Source organism: Taudactylus pleione, unplaced genomic scaffold, assembly GCF_031769625.1.
Source record: "Taudactylus pleione unplaced genomic scaffold, aTauple2 ptg000206l, whole genome shotgun sequence".
NCBI lineage: Eukaryota > Metazoa > Chordata > Amphibia > Anura > Myobatrachidae > Taudactylus > Taudactylus pleione.
The window spans coordinates 12,886,260-12,909,498 of NW_028284608.1; the positions used below are offsets into that span (position 1 = coordinate 12,886,260).

The 23,239-nt window shown below is 43.5% G+C and overlaps 3 protein-coding genes across 3 annotated transcripts; all 3 read right to left on the minus strand.

Moving 5' to 3' along the window:
* Positions 1-8,696: 8,696 nt before the first annotated feature.
* On the minus strand, positions 8,697-15,307 carry MKKS (MKKS centrosomal shuttling protein). Its single transcript, XM_088478055.1, has 4 exons — positions 14,305-15,307; positions 12,237-12,412; positions 11,485-11,595; positions 8,697-10,630 (listed from the first exon to the last, which is right to left on the minus strand). Exons 1-4 carry the CDS (start codon positions 15,293-15,295, stop codon positions 10,187-10,189), a joined length of 1,722 nt encoding a protein of 573 aa, XP_088334181.1. The 5' UTR covers positions 15,296-15,307; the 3' UTR covers positions 8,697-10,186.
* A 39-nt stretch (positions 15,308-15,346) lies between these two features.
* LOC148517927 (uncharacterized) lies at positions 15,347-21,452 on the minus strand. Its single transcript, XM_088478060.1, has 2 exons — positions 21,366-21,452; positions 15,347-15,686 (listed from the first exon to the last, which is right to left on the minus strand). The coding sequence occupies exon 2, from the start codon at positions 15,643-15,645 to the stop codon at positions 15,493-15,495; it is 153 nt and encodes a 50-aa protein (XP_088334186.1). The 5' UTR covers positions 15,646-15,686; positions 21,366-21,452; the 3' UTR covers positions 15,347-15,492.
* Positions 17,573-21,454, minus strand: LOC148517928 (uncharacterized). The gene is made up of 2 exons (XM_088478059.1): positions 21,366-21,454; positions 17,573-17,772 (listed from the first exon to the last, which is right to left on the minus strand). Exon 2 carries the CDS (start codon positions 17,756-17,758, stop codon positions 17,573-17,575), a length of 186 nt encoding a protein of 61 aa, XP_088334185.1. The 5' UTR covers positions 17,759-17,772; positions 21,366-21,454.
* Positions 21,455-23,239: the final 1,785 nt, after the last annotated feature.

Genomic DNA, 23,239 nt, shown 5'->3' on the forward strand with positions numbered 1-23,239 from the left:
GGTAGGCAAGTATACATCACAATCTCCCAATGTAACCTGCAAATCCAGCATGTTCATAGGTCTCTAAAGGGTCTATTTTATCAAATAAAAGTCTTTTCTCCAGAATTTTTGCTGGAAAAAGACTAAAATATTGGATCTCCATACTCATAATTTTCTCTGCCTCTTCATTTCTGGGCTAAAAGTACTGGAGGCCAAATCTCTCCTCGCCGACACAGGTTCTGTCCCGGAATCCCTTATCATATAAATATGGCTAGAAAATAATAGTAAAAAACTATTTTATACAATTTTGCTCACTTATTTATTTTCTTTCAAATAATTTATTAAGATGTCGGCAGATACAAAAAAGAAACAACATAGAAATAACCAGAAACAATGACAATGAAATTCAGGGTAAGGTGAAACAATATCCAGTAAAATTACCAAATTATAATAATAGGAGGAAAGGCAAGTAGCATAACTGTTGAGGCTGAATGTATAGGAAAGCAAGAGTCGCAGCACCGAGCTGGATTATTCCCGGGTCTGCGCAATTCACACTGGTCATAGGTGCAGATCAACTCCTTGCACAGAGAATGCGTAATTAATTAATTTCCATCCCCGAAGAAGGGGGAGGAGCTCACCCGAAACATTATGCGCCACGCCATTCACCTGTTGCTCGATAAAAGAGCTCTTGATAGATCGCCTGTCTTAATGCGCTTTGCCTGCTGAGTCACCATTCTTGAGAGTTTGATTCATGATTTTACAGACATGGGTGCAGCAGTTTTGTTTGTTTTTTGTTTTTTTTGGATTTAAATGCATTTCTAATTACATGGTTGTGATCTGATTTGTCTATTTTTGTAATTTTCTGTTTAGATGTGAAGGATTTTTTTTCATGCTTAATTGCCTCCAAAATAGGTATTCTTTATTCAATTTAGGAAATTATAACAGGCTATATGTAGGAGTGAGCCAAAAGCAGTAATTCCTCCCTAATTATCAAAATAGGTTGCATGAAAGGGGGTCTAATTTACAAGTAACTCGCAATTAGTGCCTACACTACTCATTCATCTAACTAAACCGTTAAGTGTCTTTTGGTTGTCTCCAACAACCGGCATTTGATAACAAAGCCTATGTAGAATTTAAAATGTTGCTTAAATTCAGAATTATAAGACAAATTAACTTGAATGAAGAAATTAAACTCCTCATGAAATATTTGCTTCATTATTATGCTTTACTAATCTTACTAGAAGGAAACCATTAATACCCCTTTTACACCAGAGCTAAAACCCGGGTTGTTGCATGGTTAACCCGGGTAGCTCCTTGGTGTAAAAGGGAACAGGGTTGGATTCCTGGGTCAAGTGATCCGGCAATCCAACCCAGGTAACTTACAGGGTTTAATACGGGAATGACCCGTGAAACCCTAGAGTGTAAACAGCGCAATCCGGGTCACGATGACTTGGAGCGCGCCGAATGCCGGCTGATTGGCCGGCTTCAGTGGCACTTGGAGATGACGTCATCTCCAAGCGTCCACTTCCACGCAGGAAGAGCCGGGTCCCTGCAGACCCAGCTCCAGTGTGAACGGCGCCAACTCAGGAATATCATGGGTCAGCGCCGGCTAAATTACGGGTCTGATCCAGTTTGGAACCCTGTTCCAACCTCCGGGTCAGACCCAGAATTTAGGTATAAAAGCGGTATTAGACTGAGGGCCAAACGTAATAGCCCGCGATTTATGAGAGCCAATACGATTTCAGCCTGATTCAGAGATGTACGCAAACCCGATGGTTTGCCCTTCTGCTCCACGGGAGGTTTCTGTCCTTCCTGAGCTCGCCTGGTTTGGTTTGCGTACATCGATGGTTTTTGATATGCGCAGGATCTGTACTGCGTATAAAGCAGATCTAGTACTGCCAGATTGCTCGCAGTGCCCCCTAAGTTAAAGCATGATTGACATGCTGCAGCTGTTTGGGGGCTGGGAGGGGGTGGCACCAGGGTCCGTTTCCCGAAACGGAGGCATTTTGCTTCCTTTTTGTGAGTATGCCGAGACCAGTGTCTGCATCTTCCAATGCAGATTTATTGGCCTCAGCTACAGAGATGAGACGGTCATTCTGTGTAGCTTTGGCCTCCTAAGTTGGCCGATGTTGCAACTGATGGTCAGGACGGGGACCCGATGCTGCACCTTCGGGAGTTGCCTCCTGCGGCATTAGCATATATTCGCAAGTAGCTGAACCAGGCCCATAGTCACTAGATTTAAACATTCATGCCTACCCTCCCGGAAGTCGCGGGGGGCTACCAATTTTTCAGGCAACCCCCCACACCCCCGGGAGGATAGGCACTTCCCCCGCATTCTGCCCACTTCCTAATGAAGTGGACAGAATGGGGAGAATATTACCGGGGATCGGCGGGTCCGTGTGTTGGGGGCGAGGTCCTAATGACGCAATTCTATGAGAATCACATCATTTAGCCCCATCTCTATTTTAAATATCCAGTGTTGGCAGTGAATTCCTGTGAGGGGGTGGGGCTTAATGAAGCAACCCAGTCGGCCCCGCCCCCAACTCCACCCACCTGCTTTTCCTCCCCAGGTTTCTCCCAGCAAAACATATTTCAACAGCAAAACATATTTTATATATAATTAAATATATACAGTCAGGTCCATAAATATTGGGACATTGACAGAATTTTCATATTTTGTCCTCTATTCACCACCACAATGGCTTTGAAATGAAACAAACAAGATGTGCTTTAACTGCAGACTTTCAGATTTAATTTGAGGGTAATTACATCCAAATCAGGTGAACGGTGTAGGAATTACAACGGTTTCTATATGTGCCTCCCACTTTTTAAGGGGTCAAAAGTAATGGGACAAACTAAACAATCCTAAATCTAACTTTCACTTTTTAATACTGTGTTGCAAATCCTTTGCAGGCAATTACAGCCTGGTCTGGAACGCATAGACCTCACCAGACGCTGGGTTTCATCCCTGGTGATGCTCTGCCAGGCATCTACTGCAAATGTCTTCAGTTCCTGCTTGTTCTTGGGGCATTTTCCCTTCAGTTTTGACTTCATCAAGTGAAATGCATGCTCAATCAGATTCAGGTCAGGGGATTGACTTGGCCATTGCATAACATTCCACTTTTTAGCCTTAAAAAACTCTTTGGTTGCTTTTGCAGTATGCTTCGGGTCATTGTCCATCTGCACTGTGAAGCGCTGTCCAATGAGTTCTGAAGCATTTGACTGAATATGAGCATATAATATTGCCGGAACACTTCAGAATTCATTCTGCTGCTTTTGTCAGCAGTCACATCATCAATAAATACAAGGGAACCAGTTCCATTGGCAGCCATACATGCCCACGCCATGACGCTACAACCACCATGCTACACTGATGAGGTGGTATGTTTTGGATCATGAGCAGTTCCTTTCCTTCTCTTCTCTTCCCATCACTCTGGTACAAGTTGATCTTTGTCTCATCTGTCAATAGGATGTTGTTCCAGAACTGTAATGGCTTTTTTAGATGTTGTTTGGCAAACTCTAATCTGGTCTTCCTGTTTTTGTGGCTCACCAATGGTTTGCATCTTGTGGTGAACCCTCTATATTCACTCTTGTGAAGTCTTCTCTTGATTGCTGACTTTGACATATACGTCTACCTCCTGGAGAGTGTTCTTGATTTGGCCAACTGTTGTGAAGGGGTTTTTCTTCACCAGGGAAATAATTCTTTTGTCATCCACCACAGTTGTTTTCCGTGGTCTTCCGGGTCTTTTAGTGTTGCTGAGCTTTCCGGTGCATTCTTTCTTTTTAAGAATGTTCCAAACAGTCGATTTGGCCACACCTAATGTATTTGCTATCTCTCTGATGGGTTTGTTTTCATTTTTCAGCCTAATGATGGCTTGCTTCACTGATAGTGACAGCTCTTTGGATCTCATATTGAGAGTTGACAGCAACTGGTTCCAAATGCAAATGTCACACCTAGAATCAACTCCAGACCTTTTACCTGCTTAATTGATAATGAAATAATGAGGGAATAGCCCACACCTGTCCATGAAATAGCTTTTGAGTTGATAGTCCCATTACTTTTGGCCCCTTAAAAAGTGGGAGGCACATATTGAAACTGTTGTAATTCCTACACCGTTCACCCGATTTGGATGTAATTACCCTCAAATTAAATCTGAAAGTCTGCAGTTAAAAGTACACCTTGTTTGTTTCATTTCAAAACCATTGTGGTGGTGAATAGAGGCCAAAATCTGAAAATTCTGTCAATGTTCCAATATTTATGGACCTGACTGTATATATATATATATATATAGGAATGGGGTATGGAAAGAACATGCGCCTAATAGTGTAGTATTTCAAAAAATATATTAGCACGTGCTCAAATATAAATGTGCGTACCAGAAAATAAATCTTTATAGCTTATCTGTGGTTGTTTTACTGGAACCCCATATGGTGAAGTGGTTTCACAACTTCAGGGTAACCAGGAACCTTAAATAAAATTAGCTCATGTCGAGCCAAAATACGCATACATGGTGTAGTAATTTTGTGTCTCAAACAAATAATATGGTGAAGTAGTTATATATGCGTACCAGAATGCATCAAGTACTAAGTCACCTCTTCAGACTCGTATGCTGGCCCCAGTATTGGCAAGTGCAGAAGGAGTAGGTCCACTTAAATCAAACAGAAAGTGACTCTTACTCAGGGGGGCTTACATCAACAAGTGGTTTAATAATACTTAGTACATGGGGAATACACGGTACAGACAGGGTTAAAAAACATAGAAATGAGATAAAAGGATGCTTATCTGCATAATCAATATTGTGGAGAGGAGTTGCAACAGGGGTCAGCAACTACATAATTTCCCAAGACATACCCAAAATGGCGACCGCCTATGTCTATGGGAAAATGGCAGCCGAAAGTACATAGTTATGGGAATCGATAGAGCCAAAAGTGTCACCCCACCCCGCTTGTACTAAGAGCGGGTGTTTGATAAGCACAGAGACTCACTCAGGGCATCTATAGCGGCATCCGCACTGATAACGCGACATGGACTGTTGACCTCAGTCTCTAGGCTGCGCGAGAGCCTGGAACTCTCGCGCATGTGCATAGAGGCGGCCCTGGGCGCTCGTTAAACGTAATCCAGGTGATTACTATTAGTATGGGTATAAATATATGTGTTTAAGATAGAGTATCCCTATTGCTGTATCCACTCCTGAGGAAGTCCCCAGAAACCACAGAGGGACGAAACGCGTTGAGCAGTACCTAGTAGAACCTCCTGTTACACCTCCACATTGTTGGACAGATAAGCCCTTTTAATCTTGCTATATTGTACGAGTCTTTTTTGTTGTTGTCTTCATTAAAGTGTATGTGTTAAACTTATTACACTATTGGAGGCCCTCCTTTCTTTCTCTATGTTTGCATATGCATTTGGACCTAGTTCCTGGACGTAGAAAAGGACCAAAAGAAAGATACCTGTTACCTTGACATAAGACAAGTAAACAGCTGGTACAAGGCTATTTCTTATATATACTCGGGGTGCTGGAGCTTTGTTGTATACACACGAGTGGAGTGTTTCTAACACACGGCTACTGTTTATATGTCACCACTTTTGCACAACAGCACTTTTTGAACGTATATATATATATTTATATCATTTCAGACTACACTATGTTTGTTTTATTTTTCTGTTTTCTTTGAGATTTACATCGTGGGATTCACACGAAGACACCACAAGGATAGACTGTGTGTTTGGACCTCATGGACTTGGTCCTAATATCCCTGTTATAAAAGTTGTTACACTGGAGGCGCCGCTCCTTCACCCTTTTTTGTTTATATATATATATATATATATATATATATATATATAGATATAACAATCATGCTGGCACTCTCCATTTCAAATGTCAGTAATGCGCCAGTGCCCTCTGTGGAACTGCTGACAGGACCAATATACACAACTGAATGGCGGCACTCACGGCGACTGTTCACAAATGGCAAAAGACTCATGGATGGATCAACGTTTCATGAAGCTTTACTTCATGAAACGTTGATCCATGACAAAATGAAGTAAAGCTTCATGAAACGTTGATCCATCCATGAGAGTCTTTTGCCATTTGTGAACAGTCGCCGTGTGTGCCGCCATTCAGTTGTGTGTGTGTGTATATATATATATATATATATATATATATATAATTAAATTAGTATCTCATGTCAAATTATGCTTCATAATGCCATGTGGTGTAATATTATATATTATGGTTATAGCTCACACAGGTGACATGAATGCGCAGCTGTGCATTTTTGCGGAGCACAGCGGCGGTAATATGTAAATGCTCGTTTCCATTTCCCCCTTGTGTACTAGCATATGATATACTGTGCAAATTTGAAGGTGCCCATTTTCAGTGCTCACGGACAGTGTAACTCCGCCGGCAGTTGTGAAAACTCCGCCATCCGTGCACTATTGCTTGCACCATCGACACTTACGACAGCCTATGGCTGGTCCAGTGTCTCCTTCACAAAATTCTCTAAACATGGCCTCTGTGGTTGTGGTTCTACGTTTGAGAACTCAGCCAGGTACACTGACATGCCTGTGACACTCTCTGAGCATGCCCATGAGACATCCATCTCTCAGTAACCTCCCAGGCATGCCTATGGCTTTCCGCCACCAGCTCAATTGGGAGAGATTCCATACGCAATGGCGGCCTTTCCATACACTCAGTGGTACGCATGTGCAGGTTCGGAGTAAGAGCCACATGAGCCTGGGGCTGAAAATGTTCAAGGGCCTATTATGAGAAGCAGTAAAGCTGTGACCAGTGCTGTGTTACATTATCAGCCACAATGTCTCCCTAAATAAGAAAAAGTATAAAAATTGTTTTTTTTTACTTTCCTCACAAAATTATGCAAACAATTTTAATACTTATGATTTATTATCAGCTGTGTGGCAAGCGGGTGGCTGGTCATCGTCATACTGCCAGATCCAAGCAGCAATTATCGCATCTTTCGGAGAGGCTGAAAGATTTCTTATACCCGACAGAGCAATAACTGCTGCTCAGACGTGACCATAAATAGTACATCATTGGGACAATAATTGCAGAGTATATGGCTGCCTAGGCTCAATGCGGGACAGTCTATAAAACAAAAGGTATATGTGGACTCCCCGAAACGCATTGAACCTTTGATCACCCCGTCTGATAGGCGGTTCAACGCGTTTCGGTTGAGTCCTTTCTTTCCTTTTGCTATTTTTATGCTATATGGTGTTTAAAAAAAATGTTTGTTTATGAAATCGTGTTTTAAAAAGATGTTCTTGACCTAATTCAATCATAAAAAATTTTTTTTTTTTGTCAGTTAAGTGGTTAAAGGAGTTTTCCTGCTTCATGAATCGCTCTGTACCTTATACCTAACTAGAATTTTGTGCCTTGAGTGGCTATGTGAGCTACTTTCTGAGGGGTATCTATAACTTTGGGTAAAACTTTAAATTATTATTTTTTACTCAAAAGTTCCGCGACTCCTAATACTTCTAATGGCTCCTCAGGGATCTTCGGGCTAACCTGGCTGAAGGAGCTATGGATTTTCATTCCTTCCCAACGAAGTGTAACATTTATTGCTGTACTGGCACTTTCCATGTTACTGTTTAGTGCAGAGCTGGATTCCATATTATTTGGAAAACAATGTGTTTAATCTTATTGCTGTTCATTCATATGCCCCAAATTTAATTCCTGCAAAATTTCTCTAGCACTCTAAAAAGTAAATATTATTCTATATTGTAACGCTTAGGGCTGCAAATTGCTTAGATAATTCTCTCTCTCATACTTGTTTTCCTAATGCCTAAAAATCTTATATGTGCCTACACTGTACACTCCTATAGGGCCTGATCATGTAGACATACAAAATAATATGTACTTAATCATCGCAGTGCTACGGTAAGTCGCACCTTTATATTGTACCCTATATAAATCTGCCTCCCCTTTGAACATGCACATGTTCTGTGTGTGTGTGTGTGGTCATTAATGTTTTGTAATAATGTCTACATCAGCCCTTTGGATACGTAGATGGACAGAATAGCAAAGCTGCACACCAGAAGCTTCGCAATTCCATCCATCTTAATGCAAAAGGTGGTGTCAGACACCACCTTGCTGCATCTGGGAGCACCATCGCAATCGGATGCGATGGTCGCTCCGTTGGTTAGGCTGCAGGAGCTGGTCACTTCAGAGGCCAGGGGGTATATTTACTAAAGTGCCGGTTTATAGAAGTGGAGGTGTTGCCCATAGCAACCAACGAGAGTCTATTTATCACCATTCCAGAAAATGGGGACGACACGCCCCCGTTTCCAGGAACGGTGACCAGCCACGCCCCCTCTCCGCCTCACAAATGCTGCAGCATGTCAATCATGCTGCGGCTTGAGGGGGTCTGCGAGCGTAATCGCAGGACTAGTTCTGCACATGCTCAGAACGGGTCCTGTGCAGGTACAGAACCATCGGCGATATATGTTCAGCATCGGATGAACATACATCTCAGAATCAGGCCCTTAATCAACAAGTTGGCCTCCAGCAAGTAAAGTGCTGATCGTGCAGCCTGATTAGTAATTTAAATCATAATGGAGAGAATGTTTTTGTGATCTTTTATCTTCACCTTTTTTTTTGTATTAGTTTATATATTTTTTTTACATTGAGCCATTATGCATGGGAAAATGCTTTTGACTTGCAATGTCATGTGATAAAGAGAAAATAAAATTGGCTACTGGAAAAACGTTGGCCTATACTACTATACACATTCAAAACTTAAAACAAACAAAAACCCAGAAAGTATTTATCACAATATAAGTTATAGCACTATTAAGAAATATACAGACACTGGGAACCACTGGGATTCGACACCTTAATATTTATTGACAACCTCACTCCAACTCTGTTGGAGGGGTCACAATCGGTTACTGATGAGGACAGGACGGGGTATAATACTTCAGCTGACCATACACGCTGCAATTATCAGGGCGATCCACCCGATATCAGCGGATCACCCCGATAATTGTAGCGTGTGTGCGGGCGACCGAGACCATATACCATAATCTCACAGTGTATGCCGCGGACATCTGCGGCTGGCAGGCTGCCAGATAAACTGTCTCTCGGTCTGACAGGCATTTTATCTGGACGTGTATGGCCGGCCAGCTTTAGCCATGAGCTGTTACAACAAGAATCATCTGATTGCAAAAGAAATCTGCTCTTAACAACACAGATGAACACCTGTTTTATTACATGAGGGATGATACTAGTTATATCATGGGGGAGTGAGGGGGCTCCTGTCCAAAATTAGGCAACTTATGGAATCCAAATATATTTTCCTATTTCTAAAAAGCAATGTTGTGCTTTTAAATAATAAATAAATACTGGTATAACGGACTGAAAATATATTCTTGAATAGTTAATATAGAATATATTATATTATGGTGTGTCAAAAACAAGAAATATTTGCAAGCATTATCATCGCTATTTTTACTGAACTAGGGAAAGATGCATCAAGCCGCAGAGAGAGATTAAGGACAAACCAAACAGCTCCTGTTGTTTTTTCAAAACAGAGGCCCTGATACAGAGCCGTTCGCTGTCGCTGCCCACACGCTGGGATAGTGGGCATTTTTTTTTTTGTTCTCCGGCCGCTCGCAAAGCTGTGGGAGACCACCCACGATAATTGCGACCATCGACCTTGCGACGAGACCCTACAGTAGGGTCTAGGCTGCCGCAAGGCCGAGTGGACTTCCTGCTCTAATAGAGCAGGAAGTCCTCTACTGACATCAGTAGTGATGTCAGTAAGTCCTCCATACAAGCGACAGGCGTTCCTAAGGGTACGCCTGCGTTTGTCCAGCTACCCCCCCCACCCGCCCACAAAAAGGGGCGAGCTGTCACTCACCATCGACAGCCCCGTAGCGACTGAACTTCAGTCGCTCGGCGGGGCTCGCGCACGCCGGACACGGCGCATGCGCAGTGCTTAAACATCGGGCCGCTTGCGAGTGGCTCTGAATCAGGGCCACAGTCTGTAGCATGACAGGTAGGAGCTGATTAGTTAGTACTTTATCTCTCACCATTTTATCACTCTCAAAGCTTTGATACAACTTCTCCCATTTCTTCTAAACATCCCTTCATACCATCAACACTTTACAAACCATTGTCATTAACTCATAACAAAATAAGTCCAGCAAGCTGCATCTTAATTGTTATTATTCCTTTAAGGTCGGTAACTAATTATCATCTTTAATAATGTATGCCAGATCCAAAATCAGGCCAGCTGTGTCAACGGCTACCCTCAGGCCATTATACTTTGCAGTGAAACTATCAACAATCCGTGGTTCATTCGACATCAACGATGAGAAGACTTCTATACTCTGCCGTGGACAGAATGGCTGGCACGTGGTTCCTAGAACACTCCACTGTAAATTGTCACTCCTTTCCAGCAACTGGCAGCCACAATGGTGGGCAGTTTCTGCATAGTGGAGATTCAAAGCGGCATCGGGTGCTATAGACCAGGAGTGACCATCCTGTAGGTCAGTAAGGATTTCCCCGCCATCATGTTCCAGACTTCGCGCCACAGACTCTAATGATGAACAAAAGCAGTCGGCTACCAGTTTGTACTCTGTCGCTGAACAGTTCAGTTCCTTCAGGTGGTCACTGTGGATATGGCCACTCTGAGACATAAAATAAATATTCGTTCTTTACAAAAAATTAAAACATAGTTTTGTTTTAGGTTATCACTTTGAGTAGGCCATTAGCAAATATAGAGGGGGGTGTGGGCAGCAGAGAGGGGGGCATGGCGGAGACCGAGGTGACCCAACATTCATTAAACTAGTTTGTAATAATTAAAAACAACAAATGCACATATTATATTTACAGAAAAAAAAAATGTTGCCAGATTTTGCCTATTTAATTGTAGTCTATTTTGCATTAAATGTTAAACTGGAATTAATGTCAAATCATATGAATCATTTCCCTGAAATAGAACATTTAATCATTTCATTTTGGCCTGTTTTTATTCAAAAACTGTTTTGCATTCAACATTTTCTATATTTTAATTTGGTATCCTTGTTTAAATATAATAAGCAATATGACCATTTTTGTCATATTAAACTTTATTTATTAACGTTCTGTCTTTGTGTCCTTAACAAATTCAAGTGTTAAACTTTTTTTTTTTATTAATGCTACTTTTTGAGTTTACAGTAAATTAAGCTGTGATTGTATTTTGGAATAGGTTAGAGAGTAACTAACGACTTTGTAAGGATTTCAGCTAAATCTTAATTTTATAAATTTTTGGACAGACCAGATTCGGTCCTCAAGGCACCCTAACAGTCTTGGTTTTAAAGAATATCCATGCTTGACCACAGGTAACTTAATTAGTACCTCAGTCAATTTCATTTAACCATCTGTGCTCAACCATGGATATCTCTAAAACCTGAACTGTTGGGTTGCCTTGAGGACTGCGTTTGGGAACCTCTGGACTAACCCCTTCACTCCCACAAATCCCATATAGCTTGTCGAGGCATACCTTATATCTGACGTAAGCAGCTATATGTGCTTCAGTGCAGCCTCCACCCAGAAGGAGCCAAGGTTCCTTAAGCAGTAGATTTAAAGTATGTTCTGCTGTCTGACAAGTTCGCTGAAATTATAAAGCAGGAAAAAAAAACAAAAAATCAGTAGCTTGATGACTAATTTGTGTAAAGAAGAGTATGATATTATTAGGCAATACTGTAACAGATTTTACACATTTACACTAACTAACCAAGGAACATGTCTACTCCTGCCCTGGAGGTAAGTTATGGACTATTTGCAAGGATAATCGCTACTTCAAAAATAACATTTATTTAACGTTTTTGCAAATGAAAACTATATGATGTATTCTTCAAGTGGATCTTATGCCGTTATGAATATTAATAAATAATAAACAAAAAATTCCACGACAAAAACAAAAACATTATCTAACATTAATAGTAAATCCTGAATAAAGCCTTTTTGTAAAGAACAATTTTGAATGCACACATATCAGTCAGGAACAAAATTGTGCACGGATACATTGATGGGCTGATAATCACATTAACATAAACTAATAAGTAGGCTGCCGAGGCCCGGACCTTGTGCAATGTGAGACATTTGCAGTAGAAAGTAGCTGAAAACACAAAATTTGACAATCATGTTCAACAAGTGTATATTTTTGTTGGGAAAAGTATAACAACTTATTATACTAATCTGAAATATACATTATATACAGTATACACATATATAAATAGAAATGTTGCTGACCACGAGCTCTTTTAATGAAGTCTCACTTCGGTTGCAGAACACAAGGCTGCAGACGGAGGTGTCAAACGGAATAAGATGTAAGTAGCGCTTGTTTCCATGGGACATTTTACTTATTTGTCTGAGACTTCCATAGCAAGCTGACGGAACGGAGGACAGAGACGCTACGGACTGTGCACCTGTGGTTGAAAAAAATATTTTATTTAATCTGCAGCAAAATATTCTATAAAAAAAAAAAAAAGCAAATACTAAAGCGTCAACATTCTTCCTCTGCAAATGTGCTGAAACTGATGTCATTGGTGTGCATCATTTACACTCCATATGTAGTCAGGAAAGAACAGATAGTACTCGTCATGATAGTATGAACCTGCCAATAATGTAGTACTTCAAGGCATTGCATATAGTTCAAGTTGCCCATGGAGGTGGATGGAACATATTTCTGTGCCTGCATTCTATTTAAGAAGCATCTTGGTAGTTTGTGTTAGGTGTTATGGTGCATACACACGTTCAGATCAGACAATAATAAAGATATCGTTGTCTGATCGTCCTGCATGTGCTGATCGTTATCGAACATCCAGCACAGCACCAACCCCCAAACGATCGCGGGTCCCTATAGTAACCGGATCGATATCGACCATGTTGGACTGCATGCACGGGCGATGGTCGTTATCGTTATCGACCATCCGTGCCCGCGCATCGTCCGTAGTTTGGGAGTTGAAAGGGGCCAAAAAATGGACGATATTGACGATATCGTTTATATCGTCCTACAAAATCTGACCTTGTGTATACAACATTAGACTTTTAGTAGCATTTTTACAAGCGAACAGTATATTAGACACAAAATTTGAAGCGATAGGACGGTGTTCTCTCCAAATGACAGTTTACCCTTTTATACAGACATTTACAGAAGATATCCAATATATATATTTTTTTCTTTAAAGTCATATCCCGCCAATTGATGATAGGACGGTTTGTATTGAATTTCATTTTTCTTATTTGGTTGAAAAGATGTAAAATTATACAGGTTTTTTTTGCGCTATAGGGAGGTTTTCACACGTCTTGGTTACGGTTGGTCCTTTGTAACGTTTCACTGCTCGGTGAATGCAGCTTAACCAGCAGAAGACATAGCTTTTATTGCAGAGATGAAACACAAGTGATCAGTGAACACTGGCGGACATCAATCTAGCATGGGCTATTGTACATGATGCCCCTTCTTCACCGGACTCTATTTACTCTGAAAGGTAAGGAAAGGTCACCTAGCGGGGAATGCAGCTCAGATTGAATTTACCACGGAAGAAGAGAAACGTCCATGGGAACAGTTTTGAGAAAGAGTAGAATAATATTGCAACAGTATGAATAACAATAATAAGAAGAATGATGAAAACAACACAAAACAAAATAGAATTCTTGGAGGCAGATTCAATGCCACACAAGCAGCTTCGAGTAATGTGCGCTGAGCACACAAGAGCAATTGTGTTAGCTCATTTCTCCATGGCCTGTGAGCAGAAATGAGAGAGAGAGATACAGTCCGTGTAACCGATCTGGCAACATCTCGTGTGTAGAAGAATCTGCTCCTTGGATTTGGTCTACTGTAGAGAAGATGTGAAGTGACAACACCAACTTTCTAAACAAAATATACAGTACAAGCTGATATACCAAGCTCAAATGTAGCTAAGGGGTCTATTTACTAAGCCTTGGATGGAGGTAAAGTTAACGGAGATAAAGTCCCAACCAATCAGCTCTTACCTGTCATTTTGCAAACACGGCCTGTCACATGGCAGTTAGGAGCCCTTTGGTTGGGACTTTATCTCCATCCAAGGCTTAGTAAATAGACCCCTAAGTTAGAAATAACTTTAATATGCACAAACAGGACTGGAGGTCGCATGGAGACCCCATAGTTAGTAGACTAGTGACTTACCAATTATATTTACAAAGGAGTAATGCCAAACAGGATCACTGTCCATCCTTGAAACCACCCAATTGTACTGATTTAAATTTCAATCCTAATGGTGAGAATTTATAGTTCCATATATTAGGCATAAAGAGAAGGTAACAGAGTATATACCATTACCTGTCATTTGACATAATGGTTCCATAAGATCTGCTCCTAATCTATCCACTGCAAGGACCTTTTGCTCTCTCAGATATTGTTTCAGCGATGGGTGGATCACTTTTTGGCACAAAAGTATGTGCACGCCGTCATCCGCCAGCTGTTTCCCTAAAACAATCAGCTGATCCAGCATAACTTGTTCAGTGTCTACACCATCCGCCACATCCACAGCGCCATCGCCTGCGTCGCTAAAATCTCCAGATAATGAGGCTGCAAACAAGGCCAGCTTCACGTTCGCTGTGGGTAGCCCCGACGAAGGAATCGCTGTCCTCCAGCTGCTCCCTGGCATTTCAATGAGGATTCCAGGAACAAAGGTGGATTCCATAGCGCTCAGGCCTTCAACAGGGACAATCACTGTTCTTCCTAAAGTCACATGAGGACCGCTCTCATTGGGGACTTTGTAGAGAAAGGCTTTAACTATTAAAACACTGAGATAGTCTACTTCTTCCATTAGCAGCATGCATGCTGGCTTGCTACAGAGCACAGACAGAGCTAAATCAATCAGTGATTTGTTACAGGTGAAAGCTACCCTCGTCTTGCACGCGCAGTCTTCAGACTTAAGGTAACTCAAGCACATGTCCAAAATACTCTTGTTTAATTGAATCACCTTATGGGTCGATAGAGGTAAACTCAGGCACCTGTCAATCAAGTTGGAGCAAAGGATTGCGGCAAAGAGTCCGCAATCGCTAAAGCTAGAAATATGGTTACGCAGAGAGGCGACAAGTAACTGTAGCACAGGATGGCTGACAGACATGCCCCTGAGTAACGCAGAGGACTGTGACGTCATGGTAACATATCCTCCGCTTCCATTATGGACCTGTTTAAGTCTGCCAGACGGACCATAGCACGATGTTACAATCATCTGCAGCACACTCAGGGGTTCCCTGATTGAGGCACTAGTCAATGGTCCAGCTGTACACAGAGATGGCTTCTTCTGTTCTACTCTTGTCATTATTAGATCCCTGCTCCTCTGTTCAAGAAAATAATTCAGATTGTGCTGGTATGGCTTAAAACGTATATATATTATTTATTTATTTCACATCAATAGGGAAAGATTACAGCGTTGGGTAAACAGTTACAATGGTTTCAGCAGTGGTAGTTTGGATGGACATTTGAGTGAGGAGGGGGGAGTAGGACATCAGGGGGCATTCAGTTGCTACTTTTAGAGTCTTTCAGGGCCACAGTTTCTCTAGCAGAACTTTTTGCAAACTTTTGAATAATATATGTCCCAAAGTGAATGCCTAGAAACGATATCCCGGCAATCCAGAGAATGTTTCTTCTAAAATATGATTTTGCTTTCATTTCTCCTTGTTGGGCTGGAAAACAGGTCTCCGAGGAATGATCTGGAAAATAAAAGCTTCAAATTAATATAAGGTTCATCAATGTACTGTATACCGTTTAATTAAATGACCTCATTAACTGAAAATGTAAATTTTATAAAGCTATAAAATGGCATAACTTATGTGAGTGACAGTGAAGTCCACTGGATAATAACTGAGATAATAATAATAATGTTATTTATATAGCGCTTTTCTCCTAAAGGACTCAAAGTGCTTTACATTTGCCTTTACAGTACAAAACACAAAATAAGCTTAAACAAGGGACATTAGTGAAATGCTTGGGTGAATAGGTGAGTCTTGAGTCTATTTTTGAAGGACTCTAGAGTGGAGGCCTCTCGAACTGTGCGGGGAAGTGAGTTCAATAAGGTTGGAGCCCCAAAACTGAAAGCTCAACCCCCAGACGAATTCCGGGAGATTCTAGGTACTGTTAATAGTCCTTCATCAACCGATCACAGTAAACGAGTGGGACGGTAAGGAATCAGAAGCTGCTTTAGGTACCTTGGGCCATGGTCATGTAGGGCTTTGTAAGTTAGTAAGCCAATCTTGAAAACAATTCGCCATCTGACAGGCAGCCAGTGAAGGAAGTAGAGAATGGGTGTTATGTGGCTGGAACGTGGCTGGTTGGCTAATAGCCTAGCAGCTGCGTTTTGTACCATCTGCAAGCGGTGCAATTAATTTGCTGGGAGTCCAAGGTAGAGGGCGTTGCAGTAGTCTAGGCGTGATGATATAAATGTATGACTTTAGGCAGATCGTCTGAGGGAATTAAGTGCTTGATTCTGGCTATGGGCCTGATTCAGACCCACTCGCAAGTGGGTCGATGTTCTGGACTGAGCATGCGCACGACGGAGGGAGCTCCGTCGTGCGCATGCGCCAGACGCGACGAGCGAAGGAAAGTCCTTCGCTCGTTGTGTCTGATCAAAGGGGGCGTGCTGTCGATGTTGATTGACAGCACGCCCCCTTTGGTAGGCGTGCCGGGGGCGTGCCTCCCTGACGGGGGCGTTCCCACGGGAACGCCTCCCGTCAGAAGCCGGCCCACTGACATCACTAGTGATGTCAGTGGGAGTGATTTTGGCTCTGATAGAGCCAAAATCACTCCGGAGCTTGCGGTTGAAAACCTCAACCGCAGGCTCCGGCTCGCAGTTTCGATGGTCGCGATGGTCAAGACCATCGCGGCCATCAAACTGCACGCTCGTATAGCCTGTGGGTGGTCACCCACAGCTATACGAGCGTCCAGGAGGACGCTCCTTTTTCATGGAGGCCGGCCCTCTTCAGAGCGTGCGCTCTGCTCAGAGCGTACGGCTCTGAATGAGGGCCTATGTTCCTCAGATGAAAAAATGAGGATTTGATTGTGGCTGATACCTGGTATTTAAGTGTCAAGCCACTATCCAGGACAACACCAAGATTCTGCACATGTTCAGTGTTTTGTAATTCTGATCCCCCAAGCGTAAGTCCTGTTGGTTGGATATGCTGTAGCTCTATTATAATAGCCCTATAATAATCTATTCTTCTGGAGTTACTGTCACCAGTCAGGTTTATCTATAGGTACTGACTATAATATGCTGGCGTTATAGATGCTGTAATCACTTCTGTTTTGATAAGTTGGTTCATTGGGGGCATTTAAATAAGCGGGAAGTGTCGCTGGGCATTGGCGCCATGCTGGCTGTGCACATATCGGCCAATTACGGTAGTGCCAACATTGCAAGTATTCCCCCACACCTCTATAGGGTGCACGGGAAAACTTGAGATGCAGGCAGAACACAACGTGTCATTGCAGAACAGCACATCGTGGCAATTTCAGCAATTGAATTCCCCCCATTGTACGTTGAATGTTCATTTGTGTATTTACACTACTGTAATGGACACCTACCTAATATACCATTAAGAGATGACTATTTGGCTTTGGCATCTGTTTCCTTCCCCGTAATATAACGAACAACGTATGGTAATCGTCCTTTGCCCTCAGGATGAAAGACTGGGTTTGATTGCATGTTATACCAGCCCCAATGAGTAATTCCAAGACCTGTTCCCATAACAATCAAAACTTTGTAGTTCTTCCATATTGTCTTTAGTCCCATTACTTTGCACCAATCTAAACAAAAGAGACATAATGCTATAAATAGCAGATTACATAAAAATGGGACTGAAAAGAAACAAAGGGTGTGGGCACAGAATTTATTAAAGTGGACAGGTCACCTACATACATGTTTACCTACTTGTGCGCACTGTGTTACAGGTGGGAGTGGCTGGGGCTAGGCGACATCAATGGACACGATTCAATTCAACCCGAATTGAATAGTGCCGGGAAGGTGCTCCCGGAGCTATTCAATTCACCACGCTGTTATATCGAAGAATACCCGTTCTCACACCTTAAACATGGTGTTTAGTAGCGAGAACCGGCATTCACCGACTAAACTGCCCGGCGCGATGCTGTTTCTGCAGGCTAAAGGCAGAAAACAGCATTGCGCCTGTAGTTTTGTCGGATTTCCATTAGGAGTGCGAGAGGAAATCCTTAGTTGGGCTAAACATCGAGCTGAATTGAAAAGCTCCGGGAGCTCCTTCCCGGCGCTATTCAATTCGTGTTAAATTAAATCAAGCCCATTGTAGCCCTGCTCCTGGCAAAGTAATGCCACAAGTCACGGGGGGAACAGGGACCGAGATGATGAGATTCACAACAGTGAATGGGAAGTTAAGTGGGAGTGTTTTCTAATCTTCCAGGAAATGGGAGCACTACCACAAATACTGGAGTATCCCAAACTTCTACTAGAGTATGACAGCAGGTCTACAACATGGTGGAGGTTTTGCAGACAACCAGTGACATCACTGAGACAATGTCTAAAGCTGGCCATACACGCTACAATTGTCAGGGCGATCCGCCTGATATCGGCGGATCGCCCCGATAATTGTAGCGTGTGGGGGGAGTGACTGAGGGTTAAATATTGCTCGGTCGGGCATGCCGGATTGTCCAGCATGCCCGTCCGATGCGATATTTAGAGGTAATCTGTCGGCTGCGTCGGGCAGTGTATGCCCAGCGCGGCCGACAGACATTTCCTGTGTTCCTCCCTACGGAAGGAACAGGGAAATGTCTCCTCCCCCGAGGGCGGAGCGCGGATGTCGGGCTGATACACTGTGAGAGAAATCTCACAGTGTATGCCGGCGACATCTGCGGCTGGCAGCCGGCCAGATAAAAATGTCTGTCGGTCTGACAGACATTTTATCTGGCCGTGTATGCCCAGCATAACCAATATTTATGATGTACTGGTGCCCAATGAATTGATACACTATATGCTCACAAACATCAATACAGCTAAAATGTAGCCAACCTCATTGTGTGCAAGAGACAGGCCAACTTTAAAGCATTTTTAAAGAGTCGCATGTGTGACTTTGTAGCAATTTCAAAAACATAAGTTTAAAATGGACCATTACACACATTTTGCAACTGTATTTCAAAGCAGTTTTAGCAGCTGCAATAGATCTAGACAAGACAGCAATTCACTGCTCTCAGAGGCAAATGTAAGTGTAGGTTTGTTTTTCGCCTTTTAAAAAAACCTCACAGCTACAGTGCCTACATCTTGCCCCTTTCCACACATCCCGGCCTATTACATTGGATCAAACCTGCCCCTAGTAACCAATCAGATTCTGCCTATCATTTTATTGAATGTACTAGACAAATGATACCTACAGTCTTATTGGTTCCTATGGGCAAGGGCCCTCATTCAGAGCCACTCGCTAGCGGCAGTACGCTCGTTCCGAGCGATGTTCGCACATCTGCGCATGCGTACGGATCGTTATACGCTTGCGCGAACCAGTCAGTGCGGCCGAAATTCATGTGCTCGCAATATAGCGAATGCCTGCTATTTTGAGTGACAGAATGAGGTGTATGTGGGTGGTAACAGGGGAAGGTGCTTGAAAATGGGGAGTGGAGATCAGAACGCAGGCGTGCTTAAAGGTCAAAACGGGCGTTTTATGGGTGTGCATAATTAATACAGCAGCGTCATTGACCACGTCACTGGGTTATTTTATAGCCAGAACTGCTCGCAAGATTGTGGTAGCAAAAACCAACCACAAGAATAGCGAGCAGTTCATACGCTGGTCGATGTACTCGATTAATCTAATAAATAGCGGACATGACGTATGGTGCGAGCGGCCAGGGGGCGTTTTTAACAAATAAACGAGCGTATGTTTTGCTCGCTCGTTCAGACTTAGAGGTGTGAACAGACTGCAATTTGCGAACGGATCATTTGAATAGCCACCCCTTGTTTTTGAACGAACTACCGCAAATAGCGAACGGCTCTGAATCAGGCCCAATGTCTCCATTTGTCCTCTCTAGAAAATGTGAGAAATCTCCCATGTGAAGTGCAGGTGTAGAGGCAGCAACGGGGAAGCACAGAGCAATTTGCATTTAAATTCACTTTAAAAGCTACAAAATAGTCCATAGAATTACAGCTATTACCTGTCACACGAGAGCACATGTAGTGTTTCTACAGCATAAGTGCCAGCTAATATGTGTTTCCCACAAATACCATCCAGCTCCTAATGCTCATCTGATCATTGCAGGAGAAAACACTGCGGTAATCTCAAGTGTGACACTAGCAAGAAATCCGCTAAGATATTCCCCATCCAAATTTAAAGTAGATATAAAGAAAGAGTACACAAGTACAGCATCACTGTAAGCATCGTACACACTGGACGATATGTGTATGAAGCGATATCGGCAGCGGCGGGCCTGGCAGACGTGCCGGCATCAGTAAAGCTGCCCATCCACTGGACGATTTCTATAAATTAGGGATGTGCAGGCTCGGATAGGTTCGAGTTTGCACGTGGAGTTCGGATTTTTCCCTCCAAAAAAACGGAACTCAGAAAGAGGCAAAACGTCATCTTACATGGACGAACATCATCATTCCTGGAGTTTTGCCCAGGAATGATGATGTTCGTCCATGTAAGATGACGTTTTGCCTCTTTCTGAGTTCCGTTTTTTTGGAGGGAAAAATCCGAACTCCACGTGCAAACTCGAACCTATCCGAGCCTGCACATCCCTACTATAAATCATTTGCAAAAATGTGTAAAACGACCAGCAATACGCGCTGCCGCTGGTCATTTAGACATCTATCATCGGGCAAACAAGCTGGTCAACCTGACAATAACGTCAGGTTGACAATGTTTGCAGATGATTGATGAGCCTGCACCGAACGACTGCTCGTTCAGTGCAGGCTCATCACAGACTGACAAACGACTGCACGATTACAATGTTGTAATCGTGCAGTCGTTTTCAGCTCGTCTAGTGGATGGGCAGCATAAGTGCATACACACTTGCCGATGCCAGCAACGATGAACGACGGCAAGGTGGGGGCATCTCCCCCTCATTGAATTGACCCCTATGCTATCCATAGATTGAACTTTTGCTGTCAAGCTGGCTTGACACTACAAATCCCAGCATGCCTTCCCGTACTTGAGATTTAAGCTAACTATGGCTCCCCAGCTCTATGAAATACCAAGTTCCGCAAAATGGATTGCCAGGCATTGCTGGGACTTGTAGTTACACAGCTGATGGAGAGCAGCAGCACACAAATGGTTTCTGCGTAAACTACGCAAAGTCTACGTGAATCACGTTTGGCCATTGCATAACTTAAGAAGGACAGGCAAGATGAGGGGAAAGTCACGAGGAGGGGGGGAGACTGTACGCACCTGGAGCGGCCCAGACAGGCAGCCGGCGTCTGTCACAGGCAGAAGCTCAGTGCCGGAAGCAGAGGCTCAGGCATCGCTACGGTCACCTTGTCCCTAAGTGCCAGCAAGCGAGCGGGCCAATAGCACTGCGCCTTTCACCTGCATTATCCCCTGAACCACTTAAAACGAGAGCTGTGATTGGTCACTTTTAAGGGAAATACACTAGATGGCAAAGGTGGAGGAGAGACCTGGGCGGACATTTTGTGTACTGGAAGCACATGAGTTATGTTATGTTCTACCGTGCAGCAATCAAGTTGAAATTGAAACAGTACGTCCCAGAATGTCATGTCCCAGTTTGGCATGTTAGGGCATGATACAACTGTGACAGGGCATGCTGGGATGTGTAGTTCACATCAACAGGAGTGCCACAGGTTGTCAGCACCTGTCCTAGGGGCATGGGTGTAATTAGCAGTTGGAACACGTTTCCAACCCGGATCAGACATGGGACAGAACCCTTTCCCACTGCGGCGCCAACCCAATTTATGCCCGGGTGAGCACCGTTCACAGACCCTCCAATATGACCCGTTCCATTAGGTACAAAATGCTCTGCTCCTGGACTCCCTTTTTAATTGATGATTGCAACCACCTGTGTAGAAACACCTGTATCATCAATTACCTAGCTCACCACAGGTGACTGCAATCATCAATTATGTGGGAAGTCCAGGAGAAGAGCATTTTGTACCTAATGGATCGGGTCATGTTGGAGGGTAGGCGTTCATACCGGACCCGTGTCTGCAGTGATCTGGGTATTCCGGCGTTGCAGTGTACACTTGGAGATGATGTAATCTCCAACCGCCACTGAAGTCGGCCAATCAGCGAGCATGTGGCGCAACCGAGGTCATCGTGACCCGGGTTGCGCTGTTTACACTGCAGGGTGACACAGGCACAACCCGTTCCCAACCCTGCAAACTAGCCCTGTCGGATCCCCAGGTCACTGGACCCGGGTTGATCCGTTTACACTGACAAAAATCCCGGACTCATGCACGTTTACGTGCAAAAACTCGGGATTTTAATGTCTGTGTAAAAGGGTTATTAGTAGTGCTTAAAGAACAATCATACCCCTTTTCCACCAAAATTCTGGGTCTGACCCGGAGTTGGAACAGGGTTCCTATCCGGATCAGACCCGTAATTTAGCCGGTGCCGACTCGGGATATTCCCGAGTAGGCGCCGCTCACACCGCAGTCGGGTCTGCATAGACCTGGCTTTTCCGGCGTGAAAGTGGACGCTTGGAGATGACGTCATCTCCAAGTGCCACTGAAGCCGGAACAATTGGCCGGCTTGCGGCGCATTACAGGTCATCAAGACCCAGAATGCGCCGTACACACAGCAGGGTTTCATGGGTTACTCCCGTGTTAAACCCTGCTATTTATCTGGGTTGGTTTGCCGGGTCACTTGACCCGGCGATCCAACCCTCACCCCTTTTAAACCAAGGAGCTGCCCGGGTTAACCCTGCAATAACCCGGGTTTTAGCTCCAGTGTAAAAGGGGTATTATTCTGTGCGTTCAGTCCCTGTTAAAGAAAACCATTAACAGACCCTCCAACATGACCCTTTCCATCAAGTACAAAATGTTCTGCTCCAGGATTTCCCACTTAACTTATGACTAACACCACCTATGTTGAACCAGTTAATTGATCAGAAAGGTCTTTCAACATAGGTGAGGGTAATCATACATTAAGGGCTCGATCCAATTAGCGTTGATCTTGCGGGTGTGAGTCATTGCTGCAAAAGCCACACTTTACGGCAGCCCCATAGGGCTTCAAGCAAAATTATGCAAATTCGGGCTCGGAGGCGGCCGCTAGGGATGCGAGATGAGGTGCCGTTGCCAGAGTTTTGA

Bases quoted from the DNA above. Each gene is read 5' to 3' on its own strand.
- MKKS (XM_088478055.1), bottom strand. From the start codon at position 15,295: ATGACAAGAGTAGAACAGAAGAAGCCATCTCTGTGTACAGCTGGACCA. The intron at 12,413-14,304 runs GTAATGGTATAT...TTTCAACCACAG, and splicing joins ACCATTATGTCAAATGACAG to GTGCACAGTCCGTAGCGTCT. The intron at 11,596-12,236 runs GTCAGCAACATT...TTATAATTTCAG, and splicing joins CTTCATTAAAAGAGCTCGTG to CGAACTTGTCAGACAGCAGA.
- LOC148517927 (XM_088478060.1), bottom strand. From the start codon at position 15,645: ATGAAAGCAAAATCATATTTTAGAAGAAACATTCTCTGGATTGCCGGG.
- LOC148517928 (XM_088478059.1), bottom strand. From the start codon at position 17,758: ATGGGACTAAAGACAATATGGAAGAACTACAAAGTTTTGATTGTTATG.